The sequence below is a fragment of the Dermacentor variabilis genome, chromosome 1 (genome assembly GCF_050947875.1).
Source record: "Dermacentor variabilis isolate Ectoservices chromosome 1, ASM5094787v1, whole genome shotgun sequence".
In the NCBI taxonomy this organism is placed as follows: Eukaryota; Metazoa; Arthropoda; class Arachnida; order Ixodida; family Ixodidae; genus Dermacentor; species Dermacentor variabilis.
The window spans coordinates 271193153-271219656 of NC_134568.1; the positions used below are offsets into that span (position 1 = coordinate 271193153).

General features: G+C 47.1%; 1 protein-coding gene across 1 annotated transcript; it reads right to left on the minus strand.

Moving 5' to 3' along the window:
- Positions 1–23924: 23924 nt before the first annotated feature.
- Positions 23925–25865, minus strand: LOC142564659 (alpha-1,3-mannosyl-glycoprotein 2-beta-N-acetylglucosaminyltransferase-like). The gene has a single exon (XM_075675757.1). The coding sequence runs from the start codon at positions 25624–25626 to the stop codon at positions 24334–24336; it is 1293 nt and encodes a 430-aa protein (XP_075531872.1). The 5' UTR covers positions 25627–25865; the 3' UTR covers positions 23925–24333.
- Positions 25866–26504: the final 639 nt, after the last annotated feature.

Genomic DNA, 26504 nt, shown 5'->3' on the forward strand with positions numbered 1-26504 from the left:
AATACTGTCTTTATTGTACTTTCTGGGTTTTGATTCAGGGACAGAGCTGGAAGAGTTAGAATTAGAATCTGACTTGGAAAGACTGTCTTTCACAAACTTTTTTTGTTTTTTGAGTGCGGCACAAAGACCGACGAGTTATCGTTAGCTGGTCTTGTTCGTTTGAGCGTCGGGAGGTCCATTTCTACATCCTGTTTTTTTCCGACACTGATCCAGATAAGCAGCCGTTGTCGGTCTGCTGAGTTGAAGTTGATGGCCTCGCATTGTTTGCGTCTTCTACAGTAACTGATAAGGGATCCATTGGCTGTTGAGCATTCGATGTTAGGGTCTGTGAAAGAATCTGCGAGCTAGCATTAGAACTCGTTAAAGGACTGAACAGCTGAATCATTTGTGAAGTCAGCACTTGAGCTAGCGTCTCCGACAAGTTTAATGTTAATTGTTCCATTGCTTTTGACAACGCTTTTTCGACCGCTGTCGCAATAGAATCGGAAAGGGCTGAGTCTGCAACCATTTGCTGACGAGCTGTCACTCCTGCATATCCCCTAGGTCTCCCATGAACCTCAGCAACAGCATCACGGCGTGCGCAACGTCTCCTTTCAATGGCATCTATAATTTGCATTTCCTGTGATCTTGCAGGGCAATTCGAGTAGTTAGCGGGGTGACCACCACCACAGAGACAACCTTTCTCTTCTGTTGACGAACAATCACTAAAATTGTGGTTGTCTCCACAAGTACGGCAGCGGGGTGCAGATCTGCAGCCCCTGACGCTGTGACCAAATCGCCAACATTTGTTGCATTGTAGAATGCGTGGAGCCAGAGCTTCTACCTTATAAATTAGGGGCCATGAACCTTAATTTCTGTTGGCCGCATCGTCCCAGCACATGTAATTATAACCGACTCTGTTGGTATCTTTTTATTGTCAATTACTCGACTACACCGGTAAACGGATATGACTCCAGCCACCGAGAACATGTCTAAAATCTCGTCAGGGGCTAAAGTGACGTCTACCCCTCGCACAATGCCTCTAGAGCATGCGAGATGTGGCGGTACGAAACAGCTCACCGGATGTGAAGCGAAGGTGGTACAACTGAGTAGTTCTTTCACACAGGTCTGGTCTGGTGAGCGGCATAGTATACCCCCTTTGCCGAATTGGCGGACCTCTGTGATCTGGCAGAAGTGCGGTGAGGCCTTCTGCAATTCGCCCTGAATCGTCTTTGGATTTTTCATATTTATCGTTCCGCCGTCGGTGGGCACCATGGCCACAGGAACATTGCCGGCTCCACTGCGAAGAAAAAACTCAAGCGGCAGCTCATGAGGAGCTACCGAGGCTGACCACGGGGAAGCCCCGTAGCCCGGTGATGATACAGACATCAAGCAAGGCTAACACAAAAACACATAAAGAAAAAGAGTAACGGAAAATTACAAGCTAGGCAAAGAAAATACCACCCGATACTTGACCTACGCCCCCAAAGCAGGAGAAGCCAGAATGGAGGAACTCGTTTCCTAAACGCATAGCTAGATCGAACGCCGAGCGTCGAACGCTCAGTTCGTCGTACTAATCGCACGAGAGACGGAGTCGGAGACGGAGCAGTGACCAACACCAGCGGGCGCGAACGCTACTGGAACGCGAACTGGCAACGGGGCTTTTTAGCCTGCCGATCTTCTTCGTCACAGCTTCTACATCTCCCGCCTGGTCCAAAGAAACTGTCTGCGCCACGCGACGATGTCCTTCCTTTCCAAAAGCGCAGAGTTCCTTTAGCTCCTCCGGAAAGCGAAGCCAATGTCGCTTATCAGTCTGTGCATAGTCTTTTCACTCACACCAGGCATCTGCATGTCGGGGCCAGTTGATATTCTTAGCAATTTTCGCCGACGTAGGCAGCTCGTTGCGCATGAAATATTGATGCACCTTGCGTCTTAGGACACCAAGCGTGAAGCTGTCATCAGCTGCATTCTTGTACTTCCAGTTTTCTTAGTGCTTCTTCCCCACTTGAAGTCAGGTCTTCGCCGCTTTGGAGATAGCAGCGCACCTCGAAGGGCTTCTGCTTTTATCCTACTGACGGAACGCACACTCACGCCGGTCACACTCTTTTATGCACGGTGTTAAAAACGACCCAGCTGAGGTGCAAGTGTTGCCAGCCAGTTGCGACGACGGCGGCGTCAACTTTCAAGGAACGACACCGTTGCGCTCTAGCCTTGTCGCCGTTGTGACTGAATGAGTTCGGCGAAGCAGGCTTTTTGCCGCAACACGACACCGCCAACCGGGTCGGCCGCGAGCGGGGGAGTTGCCGCGGGAACGTCGTCGGGGGCCCCTTCCCACGCGCCGACCAAGAAGCAGGACAATGGCTACCCGGGCGCGCCGCGAGGGTCAGCTCCGAATTCTACGAAATTCGTGTGATGTCGGTTTCGGACCGTGAACTGTGTGTGTGTGTGTGTGTGTGGGTGTGTGTGTGTGCGCCGTCCCGGAGAGAGGCGGCGTGTTTACAATGACTGGGCGAACGTTTCCGTCTCCTTGGAATCAAGGGGGGACCGAGTGTTTATAAACCGCTGTTGTGCGGATGCTCGACACACTTTCTTAAGCAGTCATGTTAGACTGAGACACTCTCTCAAGCAGTCGTGTTAGACTGACGTACTTTCTCTCGCAGTCATGCTAGACTGACGAACTGCATGGAAATACTGTAAATAAGCCCATATTCCTCGTTCTCGATGAGAAGCAGTCCTTCCCTTCATCAACGTCCTCAGCGTGGATAAGTTGGACGACGGCATGGGCCAGCTACCTTCGAATTCATGCCGGACTCCAATCTTGACAACGGGTTACGAGCGATGGGATTGAGCCCCCAATCATAACAACGGCGATGGTGGTGAGCTCCGGATGGTCACGGGTGGTTACAGCATAAACGTTGCATATCATTTGCTTCGTCTGCTTAGACAGCCATTTTTCGGTGCAGTTCTTCTTAAATTTCTGTGGTGAGTGGCCCATATTCACAAAAACATGTATCCCAAGTACCATCCCGGACGACACAGAGCAAGGGCAAAGACCTTTCACAAACGTTTCGGCATGGGACCGGGAGTGTATTACACGGGTGCTAGTCGAACCAGCTCCGACACCTTCGCCGCAGTCTCTACGTGTAAGAACATAACAACGGCATCCTTAAAAACCTCCTTGGCATTCGTGGCAGAGGCTGCAACCATCGCCTTGGCCATTATAGACGCCGAGCGCCAAACCAATTCGGCTGTCGTATTATCCGACCCACAAGCGGCTTGCCTCCCGTTTCTAAATGGGACGGCACCCCAATCAACAATCAAAATTTTAGGCAATCAATTAGAAGGGCACCACACTATCATATGACGTCCGGCACACGAGGGACTGGCAGGGAACGCGAGGGCAGATCGCATTGCTCGATGAATAAACGTCCGAGCAACGGCATGGCGCAGCGACGACCTTCCACCGAATTCTCGTGACATCCTCTTAAGGCAAAGACAGGTGCGGATATATGCCACATGGGGCACCGATAAAGGCCTTCAGTTCCTGAATGACAATTTCTTTTTCGGTGGAGCAGCCACATGTCGAAGTTTAATGACATTTGACCCGATGATGCTGATAACAGCGTCTTGTGAAGTGAACAATTTGAGGGCAATAATAAAAAAGATAAACACGATTTTACAAGTTTAACCTGCCTTAAAGGCTAGTGAAATGTAAAAATAAGCACACTATGGTGCCGCTAGCTTTAGTTTGTCGCTGCGTTTTACAATATTGCAACCGACGAAGCACGAAGGCGATGGCGATGAAATCGTCCTTGTTGTACAGTGCATAGAGTTTCCTACAAAAATTACTAGAGGGAACTCTGGCTCTGCAGTCGTTGTACCACCATGGGAATTATGGGACGTACATGGATTTGTCTGATCTTCGTGCTTGTGGATTCAGACGTTCTTGTGGCTTTGTATATTACGCTATATCAATCTTATTGTCGTAAATTTCAGCGCAATCTATGCTCTTCGAAGTGCAGAAGACGCCGGGAACAAGCAGAATTGCTATTAATTGCAACGATTGAGCTTGTCCAGGCGGCCAAATCGAAACGCGCCAAGCGTCTCACGGCACTGGTATGCCCGCGATAAATTCATAAGGGTGTTTCATTCGCTTGTCGATACACGCGTTCGTGGTTTAATGGTTTCAATATCAGGCTTCTGTGCTAGAGTTCCTGTGTTCGAATCATGTCGTCGGACAAGGTTAATGATGTTGATTTAATTATTTATTACGCGATTCACTATTGAAAATGACGAGTTCACGAAGCCGTTTGAAGCCAAAAGGACGAAGTTTAGGCAAATCCATGTACTTCCCATAATTCCCATGCTGGTACAATCGCTCCCATTGCAGCTCCCGTGGACACTAGCGCCAGAGTTCCCTCTAGTAATTTTTGTAGGAAACTCCATAGAGTTACTATACTGACTCTAGAGGACAAGCCAAGCTACCCATAGGGCCCATGCATTGAAATAGGGAACCGATTTTGACTGCTTTTGATTTTTAACTGCAGGTGTTGCTGTGAGATCCTTAGTATGGCTGCGTGCAGCATTGTGACACTTGGTGGAGGCATTTGAAGTGGTAGCCAAAAATAGAAAGAATCATCCTTGTCTGCATGAATGCTTTCAATTTCTAAATGCAGTGGTAACTGTCACTATTGGTGCAAGACCCCCCCCCCCCCATCTAGGCGGCAAGTGCCATAGCTCGATACTGAATTTTTCCTTTAGTGTTTCACAATGCGTCTTATATGTCCACATTAGATGTGATCCGTTTATTTTTATTTATCCCAGTGTGGAGAGAGCATCATTAAATTGTTTTATATTTTTGCGTGTCTTGTTCTTTAGTTTGTTTCTGAATTTATCAAACAACAGTCTCATGATGCTTAAGTGACTTACGTAATGACAATCATTAGCCTTTTTTTCGCAGGAAAACAACGCATTTCTTTACCCATTGTTTGCTATCCCATCACTCGCATAATTTTGCAGAGTATTCTACTTATATTGACTTGCTTGATCTCCACTAAAGAGTCTTGCATTTTCAAATACCAATCTTTCCTTAAAATCATTCGACACTTCTCATAATTTCTGTACCTTGGGCTTGTGATACTATGCATTCACCATTTTTGCTTGTTGTTTCCGACTAGAAATGTCTTCTTTAATTTAGAGCTTAAATTTTACCTTTGGAACACACAGAAGTGCTTGTCATTGCATATCTGCATAACAGGGGAACATGTTTCATTAAGAAGAAGAAGTATTTTAATGATTGGAAAATGTAGAGAGGTCGGCCGGATAATGGAGCATCTGGCCTGCTACGGGGAAGAGGGGAAGAAAAAGGGTCACAATGGGGGATGATAATGGGAGGAACGAGGTGAATGACACATTACACAACTGGTATCACAGGCGTGAGTCCAGGCCCGTGTCACCTAGGAAACGTGAAAGTGCACGCATTGTCTCTGTCGTCTGCCAACTCTGTGGCCACGCGCCTAGCAAGAGGTCCTCCGACAGTGGTCCATTGTGTAAATGTCTCAATGTATCTGCCAATGTCAGTCTTTCTCGCGCATACTCAGGGCACACCACGAGCACATGTTCTATAGTCTCTACAGCGCCACACACTGAACAGTCCGGGGAGTCTGTCCGTCCAATAATGTGCAAATATTTGCGCGTGAAGGCGACGCCTAATCGCAGTCTGTGTATCAGGCATGTACGAGAGCGTGGAATTCTACGCTGAATAGGAAATTTAATATCGAGATCCAGCCTTTTAAGGCGGACGTGACGAGCGTCTGGCTGGGCCCAGTATCTTCTCGTCGCAATCCTCATTAATTCCGACAGGAGGCATGTGATGTCCGGTCTGGAGAATGGCACTACAGTTCGCAGGCCATTGCTGAGGGCGCGCCTTGCTGCAGCATCGGCCATCTCATTACCGTTGAGCCCACAGTGTCCCGGGATCCATTGGAACACTATGCGGTGGTGTTTTTCTTGAGCGTATGAAAGTAGCTCGGTGATCTGCAGGGCCAGAACCTGATATGCGGTGTGGCGCAGGAAGCATCCCAAAATTTGCAGCGCGGGCTTTGAGTCCGTGAAAATGCACCACTCTTGAGGTCTTTCCCCGCAAATGTGGCGAATCGCTTCCCGAATAGCCACAAGCTCCGCAGCGGTTGATGTTGAATTATGGTCTAGTATGAAAGCTCGAGTCATCTGTTGGGCTGGTATCACCACAGCTGCTGTCGATGCCTTTGGTTACACGGAGCCGTCTGTGCAAACATACATCTGGTATTCTGACCAGATGTACGCGAGAGCAAGTTGTTGTAGTCCACTGACGGGAACCAATGATTTCTTTAGTATGCCGGGGACATGTACGCATACGGAAGGTTGAACCATCACCCATGGTGGTTTGACGGGGTGATATGGAAGGGCATAGCCTGATGTTATGTGGGGTAGATGGCAGCGGAGTGCACTTGTGAAACTGCTGTCCGGTCGCTCATGTAGAACCGACGTCAATGGATGGCAATGGTGTCGTGTCAGTAAGCGTAAATACACACGAAGTGGTTCGTGGGACAGGTATATCGGCAATGGGCATACGTGGGCTTCCTCAATTGTGCCTTTGTTGGAGGCACGCCGTGGCAACCCGAGGCATATTTTGAGTGCCTGCGCTTGAACGCTCTCTAATGTCCGTAAGCAGGAAATGCTCAAGTTTGGGAGTATCGGAAGGCTCTATCGAATGTAGCCTACGAAAAGAGACTGATAAAGTCTTAGTAATGAGCCTTCCGTGGGGCCCCATTTCATGCCTGTTGCGAAGCGAAGAACATGGCAAAACAGATTAAGTTTTTGCTTCAACATATTAGCATGCCTCGTCCATGACAAACCGTGGTCGATGATGATGCCCAAGAATCTGTGGTGGGAGACATAAGGTATTATGACACCGTTAATGGAGATCGGGTAGCGGCAGACGGATTTGCGCGTGAATGCAACCACAGCACATTTTTCGGCAGCTAAGCGCAAACCCTGACGCCGTATGTATCGTGAATTAGATGACACAGCCCGTTGTAATTTCGCACGTAGTTGTGGGCGTGTTGTACCAGAAGCCCAGATGCAGATGTCATCTGCATATGCACTGATGTGGATGTGAGGTGGAAGCTCGCTCACCAGGCCAATCAGTGCCACATTAAATAATGTTGGGCTGAGAACTCCTCCCTGAGGAACTCCACGGCATACCTGATGACGGTTAGTGTCTCCGTCAGGCGTGGACATATAAACGAAACGGCCGCTGAGGTAGCTCAAAATCCACAGGTAGAGCCGGCCACCAATACCCAAGTCAACTAGGGCATCGGGAATGGCTTCATGAAGGATGTTGTCGTAGGCCCCTTTGATATCTAAGAAAACAGTGGCGACGAGTCGGCGTTGACGTTTTTCATGTTCCACTGCAGTAACGAGGTCAATGACGCTGTCGATTGAAGAACGACCCCGCCGAAAGCCGGTCATCATGTTCGGATAAAGATCATTTCTTTCCAGAAACCATTCGAGCCTCGCCAGGACCATTTGTTCCATAACTTTATCAACACAGCTGGCTAATGCAACTGGGCGGTATGAGGTAAGCTCATAAGGAGTCTTTCCAGGCTTCAAGAGAGCAACCAGGCGGCTGATCTTCCACTGCTGCGGAACAATACCGGAGACCCATGTGTCGTTGTAATAATTGAGCAGTGCAGTGCGACCAGCCCTGCCAAGGTGAGACAGAGACGAGTACGAGATCCCGTCAGGGCCAGGAGCAGATGAATGCCGACACGACGCAAGAGCAGCCTCTAATTCGGGCATCGTAAAGAGCAAGTCGTAGTGGTCACTTGAGGAAGGTGGCGCAAAAACTTCGAATTGGATTGAGGCTGGTTGAGTTGTGCCCACAATCATTTTGCAGAAGTCGTCCGCTACCTCTACATTATTGCGGCGTTGGTAAAGGGCCGGAGCACTGAAAGGGTACCTTTCTTGTGGGGGAAAACGTAGGCTCCTGACTACATGCCAAATACGTGACAGCGGCTTGCGAGGATCCAGTGATGAACAGAACTTTCTCCAGCGCTTCCTTCCTAATTTCTCGAGATGGCGCTTTATTTGTCGTTGAGCTGGGCGACGAAGGGCGAGATCGTACGTGGATTTTGTCCTTCTATATTTCCTTTCAGCGCGCCGTCGGACTGCGCGCAACCCCTCGAATTCCACGTCGATAGGAGACCCCGGTGTAGGTGCACATATGGTCCGCGTGGCCTCACCGAGGGCGGACGTGATCAAGTCTTCTATTTGCGTTGGTGACTCGAGATTCGCACAGGAATTCTCCACGAATGTCTTAAAAGTGGGCCAGTCAGTGCACCGCACATGAGACGAAGTGGTAGGTGCGAACCGCTTGATGCAGATATACGTTGGTATGTGATCACTGCCATGTGTTTCCACATCACTGAACCAGCTAATAGAAGACTGTAGTCGTGAGGAAACAAACGTCAGGTCCAAGCAGCTACTATAGGACGTGTCACGCAGAAACGTAGGAGAGCCATCGTTAATATTGACGAAATCCTGTGAGTGCATAAAGTCGGACAAGGCTTTGCCTCGGTTATTCATTACTGTACTTCCCCATTGGGGGTGATGAGCATTGAAGTCGCCCACAATAATATGGGGAGCTGTGCAACTCTGGATTGCTGAGGACAGGTACGAGAAATCAATGTGATCTCTGGGTGGAATATAGCCGCCGAGTATCGAGAAGACCCGCCCTTTAAGCGTTAACGTCAAGCAAATGTAGTGGTTCGTGTTATGGTGCTGGAGGACAAGGCGGTAGTGTGGAATATCTCGGCTTATGCACACTAATACCTTGCTGGTTTCATCAGCTTCTCGAGACCACAGCAATACATATCCAGAAAGGCGGAAAGCAGAAGGCATGTTGGGCTCACATATAACAATCACGGGGAAGCGGTATTTCTAGACGCGCTGTCGGAAGTCACTTAGGCGACCACGCAGGCCTCGGGCATTCCACTGCATCACTACACTGCGACGTATGTGCATCGACACAGAGGAGGGGTTGTGTGGTAGCGCCATAATGAATCACTGCAGTGCCGCCAAGAGCGGCTCAATTGCATCCAAAAACTGAACAACAACCCTTGCTGTTGGCATATTGAGGCCTGAAAGCAGCGTGCGCATGGAATGTAAAAGTTGTTTCAGAAGAACGTTCACCTGCTGGCCTTACGGCTTGTCCTTATTGTCCGCTGGACCGGCACGGAATGATGTACGCGTTGGTTCGACGACTTTGGATGACAGAGCAGGCCATTCCACATCAGAGGAGGTGGATAATGTACCCGCATCTTTCTGAACCACCGTGGTAATATGGGGCGCTGCAGCAGGCGGCGTCTTATCATTCTGCGGCTCTATACGTTGAGGCAACGGAGCTGAGAGTTGCTGTGACGGTGGCTGAGACAGACTAGTGACGTGTGACTCTGGGCGTCGGTGTCGGGAACGACGTTTGCGGCGACGAATAGACGCGGCCGCTTCTTGGTGACATGAGTTGTCTTCTACCATCTTCTTCAGTATAAGCCTCTCGTTCTTCATCCTAGGACAGTCTTTAGCCGTCGCCTCATGAGCGCCGAAGCAGTTGGTGCACTTGACTGTCTCCGTCTTGCAAGTGTCATGCTGGTGTGATCCGCCGCATCGACGGCAGGATATTTCGTTTCTGCAAACAGCACTCACATGGCCAATCCTGTTGCATTTGTGGCATTGAGCAGGCTTGGGAACATACAGACGGACAGGATGCCGCACATAGCCCACCTTGACGTGGGATGGGATAGAGTCGGCTTCAAAAACTACTTTAACACACTGTGATCGGCCGAAACGATGAATGTCGACTATCTTGGCCGTAGATTTGATGAGTGTCCGCAGGTCGCTGTCCGTTATTTGAGGGTCTACGTCTGTAATAACTCCAGCGGAAGTCGGTTTGCCGTGAGAGAGATAGGGGCGGACCGGCACACCGCCTAACACTCCAATTTCTTTCAGTTTGTCCACGGACGCCCGAGATTTCACATCTACCGTAAGGACATTCTTCCAAGCGTTGATTCTGACTTCTTGGACTTGTCCCGGAATCAGCTGGTCGAAGAATTGGGACAGCCGCTGTCTGTTGATGGTATTCAAATTAGCCGTCTCCGTTGTGGCTACGAAAGCCACAGAGAACCCGTCAGGTGCGTCAACATTCGCTGCAGGCAACTCCCTCGCTGCTGATGTCCGGCGTAACGCGCCAAGTTTGTCAACAGTCTTTGTAGTCGACTCACCAGCTGTTGATGTCCGGCGCAACTTCCTTTTCAGGCGGCGCGAATCAACAGGCGTGAAGCTGCTACTGTCGGAATCCATCTCAGTCACCGTGGAGTCATCTGCCGAATCTGAAAGCTCCACGTCGGTGACGGCCGTAGCACAGAGGGCACCAACCGGCCGAGCAGCAGCTGGGTCAACTGCGTCGACGGGAAGCTGCACGGGACGTGTGCCCGCCATCCCGAAGGACGACGCGATCACTGTGTGCACACAATATTAAAAAGCTACAGAAAAGTGGAACAGCCGAAAACACAGATGCTCTCTACCGTCACTTCTTCTTCTTCATGTTTCATTAAACATTTGCAAAAGCCAATAGAAGATTGATGAGTGCAGATTGCAGTGTGATTTGACTGAATGAGCCATAAGAGTAACTCATCTCACTTGGTAAATTAAAGCACATATTAGTGTGATGTACAACATATATGTTACACCAACGTGGTGGGTTGTCTTGCTTATAAAGCAAAATAATCGGCGCGCGAGAAAAAAATTGTTTTTGCATACCCCTTGTACACACTGATTTAAGGAAAATGAGCTGGAGCTGTCCACATAATCTGCCTATTTTACCTGCGAGTATACTCAACAAAAATCTGTCCCACTTGCTTAGTGGTATTTGAGATTATTTCAGTATTGCATATATGTGCCTGGTGTCTAAACTAATTGAATTTTGAAAATGCTTGTATATGGACTGTATATGAACTGTATATGGCTCCCACAGGGAGCCATATACAGTTTCATTGCCAAGAAAAGTTGTCTGCGAGTATAGCTACCGTCATCACGTACCATGCTAGAGCAGGGTAGCAAAACTGGTTTGAATTTCTAGTTAGCAGATGGCGCCACAGCATTAGCATTGGTGATGCGTTGACGATGCGGAACGCTATAAAATTTTAATTGTCCATTGCACCCTTAATTTACTACCCCGTTCTAGCATGGTACGTGATGACGGTAGCAAGCAAACGCCAAGTAGTCGCCGAGTAGACACTGTGGCGCAGGTGAACATTTGTAAGGGCATTCACCCCCACTACTTGCTAAGAAGGCTGCAAGGTAACTGCAGGGAAAGCCTTTTTTTTCCACGTTGTCGCCACCGACATTGTGATATTGTCGCAGCATGCAATCAGTTTGAAGAAACCACTCTGGTAAAACTCGGCGCCTGTGATGCAAGGCCTGAGACATGACCTCTACCATACACGATCTGTAGGCGTTTATGGATGACGGACACACTAGTCCCACGTGCCCATTCATACCGAATAACAACACGCACTTCCATTGGTGACCACGTTGTCAGCGCACGTCGGTCTGCCGTCGTGATTTGTAGTCGAATAACTTCGGGCACGCCAGTCTGCTGTTACTCTCTCTTCTTCGGCGCTCTGCGCATGCGTCATTCCTCCTCCGCTGACGCTCCTTCCGTCGTTGAAACAGCAACAGGCGTGGATTGTTTGTTTCACCTTGTGTACCATCTTCTCATTCAAAAAATTACGAAACTTACTTTTGGAGCGTCCTTCGTAATATTGAGTTCCTTGCTTGCCCTTGCTCCTGGATCCGAGCAGTTGGTCGCGCAAATAAGAACCACCGTGTCGTCGGCGTGTGCCTGTATTGATACACTGGACGGGAAGGGGAGATTTAAAAGCCCATGAATAAAAATAGGAGATTTCTAATTGAAGCTTTGGCTGACGCGAAGTGCGCTGGTTTTAAACAAGAATTAAATATGAAACGAATAAATGTATGCGGAAACCAACGTCAATTATTGTCAGTGTAGGCGCATAGCCCAAACGAACGAACGAACGAACGAACAAACGAACGAACGAACGAACGAACGAACGAACGAACGAACGAACGAACGAACGAACGAACGAACGAACGAACGAACGAACGAACGAACGAACGAACGAACGAACGAACGGGAAAGTGAAGCGATTTGGCGCATTATAGTCTGCACGGCTGCTGCGCCATAAAAATCCCAAATTATCATCAGAGTGAAGCGACAGTCCCCCGCCGCCCATCCCCGCTACGTGATCGCCCGAGAGCACGCGTTCTTTCCCTAAACGCCTTCCCTCGCCTTCTCGAAGTTCCTTCGTGGCAGCCCTGGAGAGCGTTCACTTCTTCCTCTCTCTCGTGCGTGGGCGTCAGCGTTCGAAAATCCGCCAGGGATCATCATACGCCGCATCGTCCACGATGGGCTGGCCACCGCCGGACGGCCAGCTAGACGTGTGCCGAACGAGCGAGCGACAGCGTCTCCTCCTCTCCCGCACTCCGAACTTACTTGCGCCCTCACTCACGCCTACGTTTGCAAATTATCAGATAGGATGGTTCTGTATCGCTTGCAGCATTACGTATATAGACAAACACATTCTTCACCCATTCCAAGTCGGATTTTGATCAAAGAGCACACGGTGTCCTACTGTTACTGCGCGAGCAAATTTTTTTCCTACTAGCACAGTACAAACAACAATAGTAGTTGGAAGCGACATTGAGAAGGCTTACGACATGGTCCCACACCAATCAGTAATAGAAATCGCTAAACATTTTGGAATAACCGGCCTGTGCCTAAATTTCATAAAATCTTTCTTATTTAATCGCTCGTACGAAATCACAATTGGAAATTCATTACCTCGATCACAAACAAATCACATCGGCGTTCCGCAAGGCGCCGTTCTGCCCCCACTTTTTTGAATTTGGTAGTGGCCCGTCTCCCTGCATATGTCAGAGACATCTCAGGCATACATTTTAATATACAGGATGTTTCTGCGAAGGCTTTCAAAATTTTTTAAAGGTTGCCTGTGGCAGATAGCAGAATGCTAGTTCATGAGCTGTTCTACTCTAAGAGGCAGACATTACTTCCACAAAAAATTTAAATGCATAATCGATTAATTAACAAAAATCACTAAATAAGATTTTAACTAATTAGCTTATGGCCCATATTGCAATTTACAAATTCTAATCGTGGAGTTCACAAGGTGGATCCACTTGGAATTAATTCTCGGGGTGTCATCAGTTAGGAGGACATTCCCGAACATTGCTGAGAAATCAATTCATTTACTTTTGTGCTTCAATACAGAAACGACGTTTTGTTAATAAAGTAACTGGAGTAATTTCACTACGCTTCTAAGTCGAAATAAAGAAGAGTTGGCTACTGAGCAGATGGAGGACAACCCGGTGTGTCTAAGTGAAGGGTGAAGTAGCGCTCAAGAACTCCTGAAGAGGACTGAGGAGAGAGAGACACTAAAGGAATCCCACTTGTCTAATCTCAGCGAAATTATAGCAGAGTTTGATGAATGCTTCGTCGACATACCGGGTAGAACTGATTTGACTGAGCACAATATTGAGATGACGTCCGAGGAGCCAGTGCAATCAAAGTGTTATCGATTCTCTCCTAGGCAGAGAGAACTCCTTGACTGGGAAATGAAGCGCATGCTCGAATTAGGATCAAGTACATCCAATTTCAAATATTGAGTAGAGGGTGGAACAGGTGAGTCGAGCAAACTATGTGACTGCGCTAGACCTCACCCGAGGGTACTGGCAAGTACCGCTCACGGAGCGAGCCAGCAGATACGCGTCATTCGTCACACCAACAGGCAGCTATCAACCGACAATGATGATCTTCGGACTAAAAAGTGCTCAATTTTGTTTTTCCCGCCTCATGGATAGGGTTCTAAAGGGTCGTGCTCTACTTAGATGCCATCGCAGTCTTTTCTGATTCATGGGCAAACCATATGGTGCATCTTAGAGCGGTGCTCAGCCGTTTACATTCAAGCTGGGCTCACCGTAGAGGCCGAGAAGTGTTGTCTTGCAAAAGCAACCGTGGACTACCTAGGTCACCACATAGGTCAAGGTTTTAGGAAACCTAGTGATGTTAAAATATTCGCAGTATATCAGACTATCCTCGACCGAAAACTAAGGCAAATTCGTTGTACTGGTATTCATTCCAGCGACGTTCACAATACGTATGAAATATAGTAATTTGGACGGGACGTGATTAATACTTTGTTATACAGGTCATTTCCTTGCAGAGGCGTTCGTTGTAGGAGCGCTCTACTGTATTGGCCCGTACAGAACGCCACGGCGAAGTTCAAATCGTCGCTGTAAGCCATGTTCCGGAGACAAAGAGAAAGTCCAGGAAATGTGAGCAGTACTTTTTCTTAAGAATAATCAGCGCGGTTCGCTGGTGGGGGAATCCTAAGATATGGCACCAGCGAACAACTGAAGGATTCGACAACCGCATCCTTACGAAAAGCAATCCCTGTAGAAACATCCAGGTGACGTCAGCCCAATCCAGGTGACGTCAGCCCAATCCAGCCGATGTCAGCCCGAGTGACTTTAAATGAGCATTGACGTGTTTCTTTCTTCCTTCCCTTCCTTCCTTCTTTCTTTCTTTCTTTTTAAGGAGCATCGGAACTGCATGAACTGAGTGTATGTGTCAGGAGCCTCACCGCCTGTGCGCGGACAGTTGCTCTCCACACCTTCGTGCCATATTATCTTTTCTATACCCGTTCCCCTTCCCCCAGTGCAGAGTGATCAACTAGGCCACTTATTCTGGTTAAATTCTCTACTTTTCATCTCCCATTCCTCTCTCGCTGCTGTCGACGATGCTCCGGCATGCTGGACACTCGACGCTGCAATGCTTGACGGAAGGCTTTGGAGCTAACGGATACAAACGCTTGATTAAATTTTGTATAAAGACGAGGCGAAACCTGCTGGCCGTGTTAACAACGTGGATGCCTCAGTGCACAACGAGCACAGGAGTCGACGGCGACAGCCAAGACTAATCGTGACCTTCCTTTCTTCTCACTGGGATTAATATACTTCCGAGGGAGTTGTGAACCACAGAAAGCTTAGCAAGTTGGTAGGGCTTCGTGGTGTGAAACAGGATGCGTACAAGAGCGCCTGTGTCTGTGTCCGTGTGTCCTTGTTTTGTACGCCTGTATTTTCATACCATTAATGTGAGGGTACGTCCTGACGCCGGAACACCCCCTTGTTGCGCAGCTGAACTGTGCAAACACGCGCACGGTTAGCAGTGAACAGAGCGGCAAGACACATTTGGGACCGCATTGCGTTATGCAATGTGGTCTCTTGTGTTATGCAGAGTACGGAGCTGCGCCTCACTGGAGCGATGAACATTCTGACCCTTGGCTTAGTAGTCATCTTTTGCTGAGACTGATATACCGAAACGATCCTGCATGCATACGGCCCCTGTGGGCGACATGAAGGGGGCAAGACGAGACAATGTTAACAGCATTGCTCCTTCTTATTGTCCCTCTCATGCAGTGTGCCTCTCTCACACCAACAACAGTGTGTCACAGCGTGCTGTCGTGTGCTGTGTTTTAATTGGCAAGGAGTCAAATGCGGGAGGAATATGAAGAAGAAAGTGGATTCGTGGCTGTAAGTGGCGTTCTCCCTGGCGAGTAGGAATGCCTTGAGCGGATAAAATTATAGCAGGTTAGCAGGCACGTACTCCCCAGCCCACGCCACCACTCTTCACCCATATTCTTAAAGCACCGCCAAATCAAGCTTGAGACTTGACAGCTATTCGGTGGTCAACACTGGGCTGCTGTTACAGTATTATTATGGCCGAGGCGTGGAAGCGATCGCTGATCGGGTCAAGGGAAAGGCCACTGAACCGAGCGCGTGAAACAGATTGATATTCTCCCACCTAAAAAATGGAGGAATGTTTTCGCCTTTCTCATTATTTCGATGTTTGTTTCGAAATCTCAAGGTGCTGCCACTGAAAAGGCTCCACTGATATCTTTCCAACGATCTACCTTTCACAGCCATCCCCCCAAAATTTCAAAACTTCAATAAAACCCTGTAATAACCGTTAAACCCATAAGCAATATGAATGTTACCCGTTACCTCTTCTGTTCCCCCCCCTCCCCCTAATTGTACAGCACTCTTCGCGCAAAATTGGCAACGGGAGACAAGAGTCACAAGAAGTTAAAAAATTAAGCGATCTACTGAGAGAGAGAGCCGAGGCAATAGGTAAACAGGAAGGAAAAGCAAAAATTAACAAATTTAACCAATTGTGAAAACAGATATACGTATAAAAATCCTTTTATTTAAAGAAGGAAGTCGAGAAAACGCCGCCGGAAGTGTAGAATGGTTACCGGTACTTTGAATGACGCTTCTACAGTTATCATTCGAGCCACCTGACGTAGGCACTTCTCTGCTATGCTTATGTGGATGTTTTTCTATTACCTCTGTCCCACGAAACGTGTGATGTCATTGCGGTCTTGCATTTCCTGCCTACCCGGGTATACAGAATGGCATTCGCAATTGATGGCGATGTTTCGGCACCTTCCGCACGCAGGCACTCGGCAATCGAGACGTATACTTTCAGGTTGCGCTTCGCCCTGCACAAATCGGTGAGGTGCTCTTCCTGTACTTTCAGCAGCGTGCTCGTCTTGTCGTCGGTACAGTGCGCTTTTCGCTTTTCATCCTCCGCTGACGAAGCTGCAGAATTGGCTTCCGTGGTAGGTGGATAGGCTTTAGCGCTGTACCACTTTGAAAACAATAAGCAGACATGAAAAAAAAACAACAACATACGAGCGTTTGTAAACATGACCGACAAGAGGCGCTAGCGTCCAGTCGGAGACTGGGAACAAGAAAATAGCTGCACAAACTGCTTCAACTATCATGCTGTACGCCATAAAATTATTGAAAAGTTAATGGCAGCAATTATGACAATCTGTACGCTGATTACGTTTCGTTGTAACTTATCGATTTCGTAATTTTTGCCAAGCCCCCTTCGTCGAGATTACACAAGTCGCGCTTGCATGAGTTCGGGAAACACATTCAATGGGCGAATGCCATTAGCTGTTAATATCATTCTTTATGCCCGCGTAGAGGCAACAAAAATGACATTAAGACGTAATCTCGTTCGCTACGAATGACATTACACGTGCCGTGTGACAGGGGTATAACCTTCCGCGGGAGCGCATGCAGTACGCCTGGAACCGCAGCGTCCAGTGCTCCACGTGGTTGTACGGAACTGGCGGCCACGCTTCATTACGCATCTTCCCAAATAATTAGACGAGTCAGTTTTGGCACCTATCTAGGTAGAGCAGTAAACGAGCGATACAAAAGAGCTGTGATTGCCACGCAAATATGTTTCTCGATAATTTTTCCAGAGCTAATTAGAAAAACACGACATGAAATCTTCATTTTACGCTTTGTTTTGTTTACTTATTCTCGGCTGTGTCCTTCCTGCGCTTCTTTCCTGCGCGGGTCAATATCATATGGTTCCTGGTTCGCCAAGTAAAGGATACGTGAGTGTCACAGACGTACTTGTGAGATACACCTTATTTCATTTCTCTTTTGCGGGTTTACGCGCCTTTATAGCGAACGGTGGGGATTATTTACGTTTGCACTAGTAAAAGTGCACCCACTCCTCTCATTTGCGTAGAAAAGTTACATAGTGGGTGCCCCCCCCCCCCCCCCTCCCTGAAAAAAAAAAATTCCTGGGTACGTGCCGTTAGGTTAGGAAGTTATCAACAAGCAATATATGTCGTCAAGCAAAACTATACTGCGGTATATTAAAACAAATTCAGCGGCAAATGCGAGAGAATTGCGTTAGCATTACGTCGCATCTCGTTGAGGTCCCGGATCCATAATTTAAACCCCGCGTTTATAATATATATTACACATACAACACGGGGACGCTCCTCTAAGATCTCCCATCCCCTCTCTACCTACACCACGTTACCTGCTTCTCACCATTCACAAACACACACTTACTCCTCTTTGACACTCCTAATGCGAATGCATTAAAAGAAAGATAGGGTGGGGGCGCTTAATTTACAAGAAATGGGCGCGAAATGCTAGCAAAGGGCGGAGAATAATTCGACACGAAGGCAAGACGTTATGGGAGAAAGTGCAACGTAATGTGTTCCGACCCTAATTTTCAGCAAGTTTATTCTCCTGAAAGTGGCATAAGAAATATATATCATCATCATCATGAGCCTGATTACGCCCACTGCAGGGCAAAGGCCTCTCCCATACTTCTCCAACTACCCCGGTCATGTGCTAATTGTGGCCATGTCGTCCCTGCAAACTTCTTAATCCCATACGCCCACCTAACTCTCTGCCGCCCCCTGCTACGCTTTCCTTCCCTTTGAATCCAGTCCGTAACCCTTAATGACCATCGGTTATCTTCCCCCCTCATTACATGTCCTGCCCATGCCCACTTCTTTTCTTAAATTATGGGGTTTTACGTGCCAAAACCACTTTCTGATTATGAGGCACGCCGTAGTGGAGGGCTTTGAAAATTTCGACCATCTGGGGTTCTTTAAAGTGCACCTAAATCTAAGTACACGGGTGTTTTCGCATTTCGCCCCCATCGAAATGCGGCCGCCATGGCCGGGATTCGATCCCGCGACCTTGTGCTCAGCAGCTTAACATCATAGCCACTGAGCAACGACGGCGGGTCATTTCTTTTTCCTAATTTCAACTAAGATGTCATTAACTCACGTTTGTTCCCTCACCCAATCTGCTCTTTTCTTATCCCTTAACGTTACACCCATCATTCTTTTTTTAATAGCTCGTTGCGTCGTCCTCAATTTAAGTAGAGCCCTTTTTGTAAGCCTTCATGCTTCTGCCCCGTACGTGAGTACTGGTAAGACACAGCTGGTTATACACTTTTCTCTTGAGGGATAATGGCAACCTGCTGTTCATGATCTGAGAATGCCTGCCAAACGCACCCCAGCCCATTCTTATTCTTCTGATCATTTCAGTCTCGTGATCCGGATCCGCGGTCAATACCTGGCCTAAGTAGATGTATTCCCTTACCACTTCCAGTACCTCGCTACCTATCGTAAACTGCTGTTCTCTTCCGAGACTGTTAAACATTACTTTAGTTTTCTGCAGATTAATTTTTAGACCCACCATTTTGCCTCTCCAGGTCAGTGAGCATGCATTGCGATTGGTCCCCTGAGTTACTAAGCAAGGCAATATCATCAGCGAATCGCAAGTTACTAAGGTATTCTCCATTAATTCTTATCCCCAATTCTTCCCAATCCAGGTTTCTGAATACCTCCTGTAAACACGCTGTGAATAGCATTGGAGAGACCGTATCTCACTGCCTGACGCCTTTATTTATTGGGATTTTGTTGCTTTCTTTATGGAGGACTACAGTGGCTGTGGAGCCGCTATAGAAATCTTTCAGTATTTTTACATACGGCTCGTGTACACCCTGATTCCGTAATGCCTCCATGACTGCTGATGTTTCGACTGAATCAAACGCGTTTTCGTAATCAATGAAAGCTATACATAAGGGTTGGTTATATTCCGCACATTTCTCTATCACCTGATTAATAGTGTGAATATGGTCTATTATTGAGTAGCCTTTACGAAATCCTGCATGGTCCTTTGGTTGACAGAAGTCTAAGGTGTTCTTGATTCTATTTGTGATTAGCTTAGTAAATGCTTTGTAGGCAACGGACAGGAAGCTGATCGGTCTATAATTTTTCAAGTCTTTGGCGCCCCCTTTCTTTTGGATTAGGATTATGTTGGCGTTCTTCCAGGATTCCGGTACGCTCGAGGTCATGAGGCATTGCGTAACAGGGTGGCCAGTTTTTCTAGAACAATCTGCCCACAATCCTTCAACAAATCTGCTGTTACCTGGTCCTCACCAGCTGCCTTCCCCCTTTGCATAGCTCTCAAGGTTTTCTTTACTTCTTCCGGCGTTACTTGTGGGATGTCAAATTCCTCTAGACTATTCTCTCTTCCATTATCGTCGTGGGTGTCACTGGTATTGTATAAATTTCTATATAACTCCTCAGCCACTATATATATATATATATATATATATATATATATATATATATATATATATATATATATATATATATATATATATACCAGAAGAAAAATACCCTATATACTTATATACTATACCCTATATATATATATATATATATATATATATATATATATATATATATATATATATATATATATATATATATATATATATATATATATAGGGTATAGTATATAAGTATATAGGGTATAATATATAACGAGAAAAAAGGGGGTTAACCAAGGGGCCCGATTTTTATTAGTCATATCATAAGAAGCCAACACTGACACCAAGGACAACATAGGGGGAATTACTTGTGCTTAATAAATGAAATAAAGAAACGATAAATTAATGGAAGTTAAAGTGGATGAAAAAACAAGTTGCCGCAGGTGGGAACCGAACCCACAACCTTCGCGAAATGCGAAGGTTGTGGGTTCGGTTAGGTTATATATATATATATATATATATATATATATATATATATATATATATATATATATATATATATATATATATATATATATATACCGCTGTTTTTACTGCGCATTCCTAAAATTTTGGACGTTTAATTCAGTTTGCCCACTCGGCCACCAGGCCCCACCGCACTGTAATCCCCACTGCCGCTAATCCAAGACTCCAGATTGCGAAATTTCTGTGATTACACAAATAGTGACGTATATTGCCGCCTGCTACAAATCGGGGAACTATTCAGTGACGCGGCGGAAGGATAACACGCGTGCAGGAATCGAACTATAGAGAACTCACGTTCACTTCCTTGGTGTTAATTTTATACGTCTACACTTCGTCTAAGTTGTGACGATGCTTTGCAAACTTCCATTTCAATGAAATGAGAGAAGATGCGTTAAACTAACCATGGCTCTATTCGTAGTGCCAAATTCCGCTTCGTGCGGTAACTCCTTCGCAAATCGCTTTCTGCGGAGATATTTTCTTTCCGTTGACTCTATATAGTATAGTTCCAAGTTCAACCTTCAGAATCACTCAAAATCAAAATTTGTTCGCAAAAAAAAAAAAAAAAAAAGAGAGACGGTGCTGCGTGAAGTTCGCTTAGACGCAAAGAACCTACTTTGTTTAAGTTCTACTTCGTGGTCCCTTTGATTACATATTCACGAAGGACAGCGTTTCAACACCAGTTTCTAGTTTGCACGCGCTCGGCGCTCTGGTTGTAGATACTGAAAACAACGATAGGCCTGTCCGAGGTCGTAGGGGAAATATAAATGGACCGACTGTGGAGACCTGTAAGACGCGGCCGGCTGGAAGACTGCTTGCTGACACGAAGGCGGGGAAAACATGCAAATTAGTGAACTTCATATTTTGAATTATATTTAGTCTCTAAATGTACAACACCAGAAAGGTAAAAAAGAACGAGTTTGGCGACATGTGTCACCATTCCGTTTAAAAGAGGAACGATCATCATCGTTATACTGGTCGTTATCGGCCAACAGAAGCGAATTTTGAGGAAAGACAGAGAGATCGGCCTGAGATAAAACTCTTCTCGCCTCCGACTACGCATAGAAAAAAAAAAAGGGGGGGGGAATAAACAATAATTTATCGTATGGAAAATAAAATACAAGTTCGTCTAGGGGGCCCGTTCACATCTTCGAGTATAAATCCTGCGTTAATTGCTCAGTATTTCGAGGAAGACATGGTTGGCTCGTTTAAATGAGCTTTGGTGAGGAAATGATATAACGCCTAAAATTGTCTGTCCGTAACACCTTCCGTCACCCGTCAACAAGAAGCGAAAGAAACTGCGCCGATAACTATTATTTCTGGTAGTGCTTCTGCTTCCTCACCGTCATCGTGACAGTATTTAGTAAAAAAAAAGCAGCAACAACATTTTTTTTGTACTGTAAGTAGAGAATGACGACACGGACTTCGAGGGACATACGACAGCGGCGACGCCGCGAGCGCAGGTGGTGATCTGTTTCTGAGAAGAAAAAAAAATGATGCAAATCCAATGCGTGTGTTGGAATGTATATGAAGCGAAGTTACCGTGAAGCGGTAAATACTTGTATGTAAAACAACTAAATGTGATGCCCATAATTGTCATTACTTTTATGCAACGTGTAATCTCATACCCTGTTAATGTTTATGCACTACGCTCTTCACAAAGCGAAAAAGAGGGAACGAATGTTTTTTTCTTTTTAATTCATGGTTGTGTTTTGATTGTGTTTTTACGTATACTTTACTTCCTCACACAAAAGATGGGATTTCTAAGTTCCAACATCCAAACTGTCAGTTCCATTGCCTCGCCCCTCCCCCCCCCCCCCCATCCGCTTAATTTAACCACCCGGTTCATGGCCAATCCACGCTGTGGGCATGCGCCTCGACCACTCAGGACAACAACAACAAAAAGAAAAGCTGAGAGATTGGCTGGAGGAGCGTTTCTCCGGCCTGCTACTCCACATAGGGGTAAACGGGAAGGGAGAAAAACAGGAAATAGAGGAGGATGAGAAGTGCTGCCGAAATGCAACCCCCAGTTCATGTGTATACGCACACTGTGAGACGTCGGCGATGTTTGATCCTTGTTGGGTGAAGAATGGTGGGGAAAAGAGGTGTATGCACAGTGAAGAACGACGCGTATGTAATGTACTCCATGTGTCACAGTATGTAGATATGGAAGCAGAGTTAATTAGGCTTCTATAACACCTGTTTCACCGTGACGCTACCATTTCTGGGGGACTGGCCAGGTATGGGCACGTACGGCCCAAGAGTGGGGTTAGCGGCCAAATATAAGTAATTTCAAAGAAACGGTTGAATGTCATGCGCTGTTTCATTAAGAGCTCTGTGGGAATTAGAGATTCATAATAGGTGGCATTGTATGTACATATTTGATGTCGTTGTTTATTTGATTAGGCGCAACAGGTGGGTACTACTTTTGAGGTCAACATGCACGGCTTATACAGGGTGCCGCAACTATCATGCACTAAGATTTAAAAAAAATGCGCGAATGCCACGTAACTGGACAGAACCAAACGAATGTTGTTTGCCGTCGCTTGGAGATAGATCTTTTTTGCATCCCTCCTAATTACAGAGTTAGTCTTAATTAATTAACCCCTCAAATGTTATAATTAGCTAGATGAAAAGTATCAATGTTAAAACTGTAGCGCAACATGTAAAACTCCAAATACAGCTTACTGTTGCTCAATACGTGGTACATAAAAGTGTTTTTCCAAGCGTGAAAGAAGCTCGCTAATATACGCAAAACTGCCGCGCGACTGGTCGCTCGAGACACTTTGCGTGTACTCGCGGACTGCTTTCACGCTCGAAAAAACACTTATATAATACGTATTGAGAAACAGAAAGCTGTATCGGGATTTTTTGATGTTGCTCTACAATTTTCTCATTGCAACTTTTCATCTGATTAAAATATTTGAGAAGATGAATTATTAATTAAGACTAATTATGTAATTAGGTAAAAAAATATTCCGATTATCTCCAGGCGACGGCAAACGACATCACCTTTGTTCTGTCCAGAATCGTTGCGTTTGCATATCTTAATATCTTGGTACATGATAGTTGGGACACCCTGTATAAGCCGGTGCGCATATATAACTTTTGTATGCATATTAACAAATATATCCTAAGAGATACTGGCAGGCGCGAAACCGTTGTGGGCTAGGCAAAGAAAGTTTCGCCTTAAATATTGTTAACAACAGCCTGGCGCATGAACTCTGCCAATTCAATTTTGGCCTAGCTGCAAACAACTCTCACTAATTGTATATGACATGTGGCAGTCAGCGCGAATGACGCTGTTCAGTCGCCGCTCCAGTGGTAGCTGTGCCCTAGCTTTTTGAAACACTTCTTTTTCGTTTAATTTAAAATTTAATTTAAATACGCGTTTCATGTATTACACAAACAAGCAGAAAAGTCGCAAATCCGAGAATAACGACCGAGCATTTAACATTAACAGTAACTTGAGATTAAGTGGCAACGATAAAAATGTTTATTTGTGACGGTGTAATGGGAGTAGATATCAAGAATGACTAGAAGAGATATTGTTTTCCGTCAAACTCATTGCTCGGGAGAACTAAGCTGTTGTGTGGCTTGTTTTCGAAAATATATGCCGCTCTGATGACCCACTGTGGCTGCAGCGAGAAATCCACGTGGAACTGGTAACCTGCTGGACGCGTGGTTGGAATGGCACACTCGCGGAGCTCTGTCATTCATGGGGACCCTTCGGCTGCCGGGTGCTACCGCAGCGGCCGCCGCGAGAACTGACCACTCAGTTGATTCGCCTTGTGGGGGTGAGGTTCAAAGGGCCACGGATTAGGCACAACGAACAACCGTATCCCGTCCATGTAAGTGCTGACAACGCCCTTGTAAGCGGTGCGCGGAACGCCTGCCTTAAAATCTTTCATTATGTCCAGAACTACCGCGATTTCAGCAAACTCACTCTCATTCACGTAAGGTATCCTTGCCGGAGTTTGAGCAACGAGTCCCTTTTTGAGATCCTCGAAGCTGTATATCCTGCTCTCGCTAACTGTCATTTGAAACGCGTGATCGTAACGATTTCGGAGCAAGTAACTTAAGTCCATGCCACTAAAGCGCACGAAGACTTTGTTGAGGTACACGTCTCTCAAGTACTTGTCGAAGAATTGCCCATCGCTGACGCCTACACGACCGAACGTCCGTGAGCGTGACACTTCGGGCCGGATGCACGCGCGGCCTTTGCGTTGTTGAGGCTGGCGCATCCAGTCATCCCAGAAAGCTTTAGGCCATCGAGGACCAATCTCATTCCATAACTCACGAGTCAAAAGCCACCCTAATCCTGAGAAAAAGTCTGTGCGGTGCAGCATATCTGGCAACAAGGAGATGTGACTTCGTTTGCCGTTATCGTTGTAAGCAGACACGCAAAACAAGGTGGGATCCTTCCGTAGAATGGAAAGCAGCGAAGCGAAATACTCGAAGAAGTCGGGCGCAATGTCCAAGTCGTCCTCAAGCACAATGGCGGCGGTGTGATTCAAACGATCGAAAACTTGCGTGAGCGCCCACTTGTAATGCCGCGAGATGCGGTGGTAACCCTCGATGTTAAACACTGCCGTTATACCCTCTGTGAGCTTCTTCTGATCGGGCTGATGAAGGAGAGTAAACTTGTGCTTCCGCTGATAATGGAGAAGTAGTTCGGAGGTGACGTTATCGTAGCCGTCCTGGCTAACGATGACAGGGAACCGTCGCTGCGACGGGCGGTACCGCATCACCTGGTTCAGCGTGCGTGTCACGGACACTCGGTTGCAGGTGAGCACCAGGACTGCGATGACCTCCCGTTCCTCCCTGGCGTCGTCGATCGCTTTCTTCCACTGCTTAAGCCGGTCGAGCACTTCATCGTTAGAGTGGAGCTGCGAGCGCACGTCTCGCTCCAGCACGATTGCCTGCGAGTGCAAGACGTTGTGCAAGCGACTCTGGTTGATCTGCACGAATATGAGCCCGGTGACGATGGCCCAGAGAAGGGCGCCGGCCAGCAGAAGCACGTGCAGCCGGTTCATGGCCGTCACCGCGGCTGGCAGCGCACGGCGTCGACGACCATGCTGGCAGCCCTGCAGCTTGGCTGCCGAGCGTGCTCCGGCACTTTTCAGGGCGCGCGAGAACGCCGCGTATCCGGCGCAGCTGTTCGGTCGACGGGCCCGACGCTCTTTGGTCGCAGCCGGCCGCTTCGAAAAATGTGAATGGGCTTCTCGCTCACCCGCCGCCGCCGCCGCCGCCGCCGCCGCCGCTGCTGCTGACACTCGATGAACAACGTGTATAAGCACCGGGGAAAAGAATGAGGCACGTCGTTTTCAGTCTGACTACATGCAGGCCGTGTTTATTCGGCTCGGCACTTCCTCTTCTTTCGCAGCTAGCGCGCGCTGTTCTGCCTTCGCAGCTGTTCTCATAATGATACGATTGCACGCAGGACACGGGCCAAAATAATTCGGTGCTGTGAATTACTTTCGAAAGCTATAGTTGACTGCTTTATCGACAATAATATTTTACATAGCCCTTAGCTTTGCCAGCTTCCATTGAATCTTCCTCCTCCTCCTATTTTCTTCCTGGTTACTTCTTGTTCTCGATGTGCTCTCACTTTAACCGGTGACACCCGGTTAAGCTGTTGGTGGCACCGAAAGCTACGTTCGCATCCCGCTCAAGCGGTCAAGTATTCGGCGGCGGTATTCCACTGTTCGTTTAACATCTTTGTTTTTCTTTTGACTTGCATATTGTTATTTTTTTTTCACCTTTGTTTTTAGTATGTCGCGAGTTTAAGCGAGTCAGACAAACCTAATGTCTCTTTCTTCTCCCGGTCCAGAGCATTCCCCTACCCGAGAGTGGCCTATAGATTCATTTTTACACAGTGGCATCAATAGTGTCCCTGTATCTCTTGTGCCTA